This window comes from Nannospalax galili, unplaced genomic scaffold, assembly GCF_000622305.1.
Source record: "Nannospalax galili isolate Female #2095 unplaced genomic scaffold, S.galili_v1.0 scaffold861, whole genome shotgun sequence".
Classification (NCBI taxonomy): Eukaryota; Metazoa; Chordata; class Mammalia; order Rodentia; family Spalacidae; genus Nannospalax; species Nannospalax galili.
In genome coordinates, this window is record NW_008345581.1 from 1,109,748 (window position 1) to 1,118,714 (window position 8,967).

The 8,967-nt window shown below is 35.8% G+C and overlaps 1 protein-coding gene across 3 annotated transcripts in view; it reads right to left on the reverse strand.

Annotated features, from left to right (window-relative positions):
* Stag1 (stromal antigen 1) overlaps positions 1 to 8,967 on the reverse strand; it is a 421,107-nt gene that overhangs the window by 148,117 nt on the left and 264,023 nt on the right. For all 3 annotated transcript variants that reach the window (XM_029567624.1, XM_008841643.3, XM_008841645.2), the window contains 2 exons: positions 8,409 to 8,507; positions 1,959 to 2,038 (listed from right to left, as the gene is read on the reverse strand). In XM_029567624.1, coding sequence (XP_029423484.1) covers positions 1,959 to 2,038; positions 8,409 to 8,507 — 179 coding nt within the window. The remainder of the gene's footprint in view (positions 1 to 1,958; positions 2,039 to 8,408; positions 8,508 to 8,967) is intronic.

The window sequence follows — 8,967 nt, forward strand, 5'->3', positions numbered from 1 at the left end:
ATAGACATAAATTTAGGTATGCGTATGTAACAATAATAATGAAAGAAGATATCACAAAATTGAGAGTTTGGGGGTGTGGGAAGATGAAGGGGGAGAGAGAGAAGTAGAAAAGATATAATACAGAACTCATGGATGAAATTCTCAAAAAAAGGACAAATGATAGAAGGATAAAGATGTGTGGCATATAGACTAAAGGGATACTATTCATGCATAAAAATGAAATTCTGTCATTTACAATAACATAGCTGAAATGTGAGAACATTCTAACAAGTGAAATAAATTACCGAGAAAAAGAAAACACTAAGTTATTCACATGTGGAACTGCAAACTTCTGATAAAGTTGAGAATAGGGCCAGTAAAATGGCTCAGTGGGTAAAGGCACTTGCTGTTAAGCATGACTACCCAAGTTCAATCTCCAGGACTCACATGGTAGAAGGAAAGAATTGACTGCAGCAAGCTGTCCTCTGAAATCCATGAATTCCCCCTGCCCCACATACACAAACACACACAAATAAATAAAAATGTAATAAAAAAGAAAGTGGGAGTAGAATGGTTGTTTCCAGGGGTTCAGACTAGAGAAGTTGATCAATTGGTATTAAGTTACAGTACTTATAGGAGCAGTAGGTTCTGAAGTGCAATGGTTTTAGGGTGACTACAATAAATAGCATATTCTTCATTTAAGAAAAGAGAATGAAGGATTTTGAAAGTATTTATAGTAAAGAAATGTATGTCTGAGGATACATTTAACCTGTTTTAAACATTATACAATACATCAAAACATCACCTTTTATCCATTTGTTTAGATAACTTTTATGATTTAATTTTTTGTGTTGCTGGCGATGAAACCTAAGGCCATGTGCTACATGGTAGGCAAGCACTCTACCAACAAGTAACGCTACTAGCTCCACAAAATTTCTGTTCCTAAGTATCAATTAAAGATGAATTTAGTTTAAAAAGTATGTCATATTTATTAATGAACACACATATAAAAGTCCTAATGAAGGGGATCCAATGTAACATTATATTTAAACAAAACAAGATATAGAATGTTCAAATACAGTTTATTCTAGGAAGGCAAGAGTGTTTTAAATCAGATGAACACATTAATTCAGGCTCATTAATAGACAGTGTTTATCTAGCATGCATGAGGCCCTGGCTTACATTCACAGCTCTACAAATAAAAACATCAACAATAAAAGAAATACATTCCAACCCATCCAATGAACCAAGTTACAAAAAAGATACAACAGCAGGGCGTGGAGGTACATGCTTTCAATCTCATTACTCAAGAGATTGAATCTCATAGACAAAAAGGTCTATGTGAAAAACCTTTCCATTTAGAAGCCTTGAGTTTTCATTTTAAATATTAAGTTGTGCAGTCACTTCATAGATACTTTCTCTAGACTACAAGAAGTAGCTTTTGTATGGAGAAAACAGACAATAGTCAAAATGAAAAGTAACTCCTACTTATAATCCCAGAACTTGGGAAGCTAGGGCAGGAGGACTGCTTGGATTCTGAAACCAGTCTGTTCTAAAAGTGAGTTCCAGACTGGGCTACAATGTGAAACCCTGTTTCAAAACACCCATAACAACAAAATCCAAAGACCAAAAAACACACCTGGCTATAAACAGAATCTTAAAATATAAAAGTGGAACCTTCCTAGGCAGTGAATAATAATGGACTAATCCTGAAGATAGAATCAAAAGTTCTGGAGATGGCTCGGCGGTTAAGAACACTGACTGTTCTTGCAGAAGACCTGGGTTCAAATCCCAGCACCCACATGGCAACTAACAACTGTCTGTAACTCCAGTTCCAGGGGCTCTGACATCCAACAGCTTCTTCTGTCCTTCGAGGGCATTGCATGACACAGGTGCACTTACTAAGAAGGCAGGCATAACACTCATACACATACCAAAAAAAAAAAAAAAAGTTCGAAACCAACAGATTCTATACTTACTGAAGTATCAGAGTAACCAGTCGAATAGCTTCCACAGCAACATCATATTCTTTATCAAGAGTCATTGATACAATGCGATCCTGAAAAGTTATAAACAAACCAACTTTTAATATTAATGAGTCAAACCACATCTAAAGTATTGTATTCTAAGTCATACATGCAAAAGAAGTGATGTGTTAATATAAATATTTATACCTGAAAATGTTTCTCATTAATTGGCATTTCCAATTAAAATTTGTGACAAATTTTCAATTATAAAATCGACACATTTATAAGAATATGTATATAAAGAAATTCTATTTCTAAACAAGAGAGCTCCTTCAAGGCAATAAATAAGAACTCATGTTGGGTACATATGTTGTGAAGCAGATTCAATCATCTATTTCATGAGTTTACTTAAAAAAAAAAAAATCCAAACGAGGCATGGTAGTGCATGCCTTTAGTTCCAGCAGTTGGAAAGCGGAGACAGGAGACTGAGGCCAGCCTGGTCTACATAGTGAATGCCACAGGTGGGACTACAGGGAGACCCTGCCTCAAAAGAGACAAAAAAAAGATCCAGATACATGGTGACAACATAGTGGATTAGATAGAAGCTGTGTTTTTGAGATTTCATGGAAGGAAGTTAAGATAAAAAGCTGTCAATACAGAAATATGAAGAAGAGCTATCAAAAACAGAAATACGACTAAATGGAATTGTCTTTGTAAAGAAGTCAGCTGTTGATCTCAGCCATAACAGGATCTGAGCACTGACCAGATAAGATGCTGCAGAGATGAGGAGAGACAGTTTCCCCTACTGAAAATCCAAATGGAAGGTGAAATTCAGTGTGCCCAGAAAGAATGGAGAACAGCAAGCTGCAGATACAGCACCACATAAGAGGTACAGGGTCTTAAAACATCTGCCAGGCTCAGCATCTCCCAACTCCTCCACTGTCCAGAAGAGCAAGGGATCAGGACTAAAGGCAGGATGCAGCAGAATGTGGAGCATGTTGAAGTTTTCTAACACTATCAGGAGCAACAGTCCCTAGACAGCTAGACAGTATAGAGTACAGTGACAGCAGTGTGGTCAGAAAGTCTGAAACTGAGAGTTTCTATGATCCTATAACCCCTTTAACAAGAAGCCAGACCAAACTTCAGGAATTTTTTGGGAAGAACTTGCTACAGCATGTTGATTGACCAAAGAAAAAAAAAAAAAAGAAAAAAAGAAAAAGGAGGCCGAGCCCCACCTACTAAATGATCCCCAAAGCACCAGAGGCAAGGGCAACCCAGGGAAAGTATAAGTCTGGCAGAAAGGGACCTTTGCCACAGAGATCCTTCTCTCTGGAAAGACACACTTAACTGGTTTGAATTACTGATACTAACAGCCCATTATCATCTACCTGTAGAGCTTGATTTTAAAAAAAGCAAAAAGAGTATCAGGGTCAGGAGAGACCATACCTTTCTAAGTAGGAAGAAACATAACCCAGGACATAACACTTTCAAAAATTTCTTTTCCTTGGTCAGTATCATTATTTGAATAATTAAACATTTAAAATTAATTTATTTACTTATTTTTATTTAGTATGTATGAGTGCCTGTGATGGAGGTTAATGGACAACTTGGGGCAGTCAGTTCTCTTCCACCATGTGGTTTGAAGAGATTGAACTCAGGTCATTAGGCTCCAGAATAAGCACCTTTGGCACCCAAAAACTAAATCGTCTCTCTGGCCCCTATTTTTGTTATTTTATCTTCTTAAAATTTTAATTGTTCACTGTGTTCTAACTTGGATATCACTTATAAAAAGTTTTGCCTTTCCTTTGTCTAATGCTAACATATATTTTCTCTACTGCCCTGCATATCTCTATTAACCCATGAACTTCCCTTCATTTTTATTTTATCCCTTTTTCCTGCTGCTTTCCCATTCCTTCCTTACTTCATTACTTAAGCTTTGATACCCTTAGCCCTTAAAAGAAAGAAACAAATAAAAAAAATCCATGAATTTTCTCTAACCAGCACTTTGGTGCTGCAGTCTCTGAACCTCACAAAGACACAAATGAAGCGCTGAAGAATCTTCCAACACTAACAGAGGGACCGCTATCAGACGACTTCATTTGTTATAGCAGTCAACTCCCCTGAACTAAATCCAAGAAAGGACACCTTACGAGGAAAACTTGAACAATAAAATAAACAAAATAATCCCAGCACTTGGGAGGCAGAGGCAGGCGGATCTCTTGTGAGTTTGAGGCCAGCCTGGTCTACATAGTGAGTTCCAGATCAGCTGGGGCTACAGGGAGACCCTGTCTCAAAAAGACCAAAAAAACCACACACAAAAATCAAAACTGGGGGTGGGGGGTTGGGGAGGAACAGACACACCTAAAAACTACAGGACACATACATCCGAACACATGTGCAAAACACAACAAAGCAGCACAAAAACTCTGAGAGCATTCTACTATGTCACCTCACAAACAGACACCTTAGTACCTGAAAACAAAAATGACAGCTGAAATTCCAGAAAATATTTCAGAGTGCTACTTCTAAAAAGGATCAATGACTATATAGAGAACTCACACAGATAGATGAGGGGATCAATTCAGGCATTAGACAAAAATTTATTAAAGTTGACGAGATAATCAGTGACTTGGAATAAAAATTTAAAAACATGAAAAATACATTAAGAAACATACTGAAAATGAATGAAAGAAATTCTGGAATGAAAGAATCAATAAACCAAATTTTAAAGAGCAGAAAGCATCAATAACAGAAAAAACCAATAAAAAAAATGAAATTTCAGAAATAGAAGACAAAGCCAAGAAAATTAGCAGATGGAGAGTCATAATACAGATCAGTTACATTTAATATCTATATATCTGTAAAATACTCCATCCAACAGATAGGAAATACACATTCTAATCAATAGTGCAAAGAACTTTTTGTAAAAGTGATCACATCATAGGCCACAAAGAAAGCCTTAAGTACATAAAAAAATTGGAATAATTCCTAGAATATAATCATATTACAGAATAATAAAATTAGAAACTAACAGCAAGAGAAACATTAAAAAATGAATAAAGGGGGGGGGCCTGGAGAGATGGCTCAGCGGTTAAGAGTACTGACTGCTATTGCAGAGGACCCAGGTTTGATTCCCAGCACCACATGGAGGCTGAATCATCTTTAACTCTAGTTCCAGGGGATTTCGACACCCTCTTCTGACCTCTGCGGAATTTCATGACACGGGTGCCCTCACATACATGCAGGTAATACAAACATACACATAAAATAAAAATACTAAATAAAATATATTTTAAAAAATGCATTACAAGGGGACTGAAACACACACTTCTGAGTAATGGTAACCGAGAAAAAAAAAATCAGGAGAAATTTAAAAATTGCTAGTCAATTAAAATGATACCACAAACCCAGAACCTCTGGGATATAACCAAGGTAGTCGTAAGAAAAACTATGCAAATGTGAGCTGTAAAAACATAGAGATCCCACACAGTCTAAGAATAACCTGAAGGCTCTGGAAAAGCAAGATTAACAAATTGATAAAACCCTAGCCACATAAGGAAAAGACAAAATTAATAAAATTAGAGATGAAAAGTCATAATAAATATCAATGAAATGTATATTTTCTACATTAGGTGATAACTTTGGAAAAATTTTATTTCCCAAAGCTAGAAAACCTATAAAAATGAATAAAATTCTAAATTCACATGATTAACTGAAGTTAAAGATACACACAATTTAAACACATCCATAATAAACAATGAGATTAAGGCAGCAATTGAAAGTTTCCTACAAACCAAAAGCCCAGGAATGATAGATTCAGTGTTAAATTCTATAAAACTTTAAAGTTAGATATAATTCTAATACTTCTCAAAATGTTCCACACAACAGAAAGGGGAAGAATACTACCAAACTCAGTCTAAAAAGCAAGTATTACCTTGAAACCAAAACAGAATAAACACACACCACCATCACACCAAAGCCCCAAAATACTACAGACCATTTTCCTTGATGAACATAAATGCACTATTCTCAAACAAATACTTGCAAAACAAATTTAAGAACACATTAAGAAGGTTTAACTAAGTTGCTTTTATTCCCAGGGATGGAAGGTTGGTTCATCAAATGCAAATCAATGACTGCAATATAGCATAAAAGACTTAAGGACAGACATTAGATGATCACATCCATAAATGCTGAAAAACTATCTTGTAAAGTTCAACAGGCTTTCAGTAAAGGCCTTGAAAAAATTAGGAATAGATGGGACATACCTCAAAAAAATAAAGACAATGTCTGACAAATCTACGGCTAACAGTATCCTAAGCGAGGGGCTACTAAGAGCCTTTCCTCTAAAATTTGGGTAGAGAAAGGGTCAAATGGTTTTTCTGCATCTATGGACATGATTGTCATTTCTTGCCACTCTTCTTTAGTACTGTACTTGAAATTCAAGCTAAAATATTACAAGAGAAAGAAACATAAGAGAAATAAAACAGTAAAGGAAGATATCAAATACACCATGTGCAGACGATATGATTCTATATTTAAAATCCCTACAGACGCCATCAGAAAATATAGATTGGATAAACTTTCAGGATACAACCCCTCCCAATCAGTAGCTTTTACCAATAAGGAATTTGCTAAAAAGGAACTAAGGAAAGAAAAAAACTCACAGTAACTTAAAAAGTGTGATGTGTGTGTGTGTGTGTGTGTGTGTGGTGTGTAGGCTCAACAGATATAGGCGTCTGCTTCATTACATTTGCTGACCTGAGTTTAATCCCTGGAACACACATAAAGGTGGAAGGAGAGAACTAAGTCCACAAAGAGGTCCTTTGAACTCTACTTATGTGTTATGGGATGTGCAACGTTTACCCTAGAATTCAACAAAACAAAAACTAAACTCAAAATATCTAGGAATCAACCAAAGGAAGTGAAAGAACAACAATGAAAACTAAAAAAAGAAACCAAAGACACAGATGGAAAGACCTTTTATGATCTTGATTATTAGAATTAATGATATAAAAATTTCCACATTACCAAAAATAATCTACAGATCTAATTCAATTGCCCACCAAAATTCCAATGACATTCTTCACAGTAGAAAAAATTAATCCTAAATTCATATGGAAACACAGAAGACCACAAAGATGGAAAGCAAAAAGAACAGTAATATCTGACTTCAAATTATACAATGGAGTTATACTGATAGACTGCCTGGTACTGGCACAAAAGCAGACATGTTAACCAAAAGAACATAATAAAAGAATCAGAAATAAAAATGCACACATGGCCATATCATTTTAAAAATATTTTATTATTTTTACTTTATGTGTACGAGTGTACTGCCTGCATGCTTGTAAGTGCACGTGTGTCATGCAATAGCTGCGGAGGTCAGGCTGTTGAATTCCTCTGGAACTAGAGTTACGGATGGTTGTTAGCTGCCATGTGGGTGCATTTATGCGAGTGCACCTGTGTCCTGTAGTGCCCACAGAGGTCAGAAGTGGGCGTCGGATTCTCCTGGAACTGGAGTTATGGACAGTTGTTAACCTCCATATGGGTGCTGGGAATTGAACCCAGGTTCTCTGTAAGAGCAGGGAGTGTTCTTAACCAGCTGGGCCATCCTGAACTCCAGTTCCAGGGGAATCTGAAGCCCTCTTCTGACCTCTCTGAGGCAATGCATGACATGGGTTCACTCACTTACATGCAGGCAATACACTCATACACATAAAATAAAAATAAAATAAATCATTAAAAAAAACAAAAACAAAAACAAAAACTCCTGGACAGTAAAGGAAAACTACCAGCAGAGCAAAACACTGCCAATGGAACGGAGAAAAAAAAAAACAAAACTTCAGATGTGAATTATCTCTCTTAATATTTATTTTAAAAAACATTTTATTTATAATTTTTATTTTACATGTATGACTATATTGCCAGCATGCATGTAAGTGCAGCTGTATTGTGCAATGCCTGCAAAGGTCAGAAGAGGGTGTAGATTCCCTGGAACTGGAGTTATTGACCATTGTTAGCCACCATTTGGGGGCAGGAAACTGAATCCAAGACCTCTGCAAGAGCAACTAGTGCTCTTAACTGCTAAGCTATCTCTCCAGCCCCTCTCTTAATAGTTACATACAGGTATATGTGGATGTTAAAGTGGATATAGGTCATGACACTCAAAAAAAGACCACAAGAGGGGAAACAGACATTCTCAAGGAGGAGGACCAGGTATAGAACACAAGTACATGAAAGCTGAAAGGAGTCCACTTAAGGGTAGAGGGTAAGTAGAAGGCTAGGAAAGAAGAGTCAGGGATAAGCATCAATAACAAATTTTGTGTGAAAACGCCACAATCAAAATGAATACACACTAATGAAAAAAATAATAATAAAAAAAGAAACTAAGTACTTGTGGTAATGCCATTCTTTAAAAGTATAACTAGCATTTGCAAAGTGATCATTCTTGACACTTACCTTAAATCGATTAGTAAATAGCTCCAATTTGGGAAATAATTCTCTATTTGTGTATAGGCTTTGTAGAGCTTTCAAACACTTCAGCCTGACTTCCCCTTGCTTCAGAAATAAAAGAACAGAGAAGCATTTGTTATTGCCATGTTATAAACGCTAAAAAATACTAAGTCTCTATGAAGAATAAAACAAATTTGAGCTAACGATTCAACTCATTTCATATGGCAAGTCAATAAAGGATGGAACTTCATAGCCTGGGTTGAACTCAGATTTAATGAAAAAAAAAAGCATTAAAAATCTTTTAGTCACTTGAAAATAAGCTTATTCCCTTTCAAATTTCTATAAATTCTATCTGATCATGAAATATTGCCCATATTCCTTTGTGGCAAATTGAAATGCTCATTTCTTCCCCTACAATTTTATAGAATAATCCTGTGGAAAGTAAATTTTCTATTAGAGGATCATCATTTACTCATACAACAAATATCTACTGGATACTTTTTTGTAACACAGGGAGAGCAATTTAGAAAATAGGAAAGCAGCTATTAAAATATTTTATTAATTA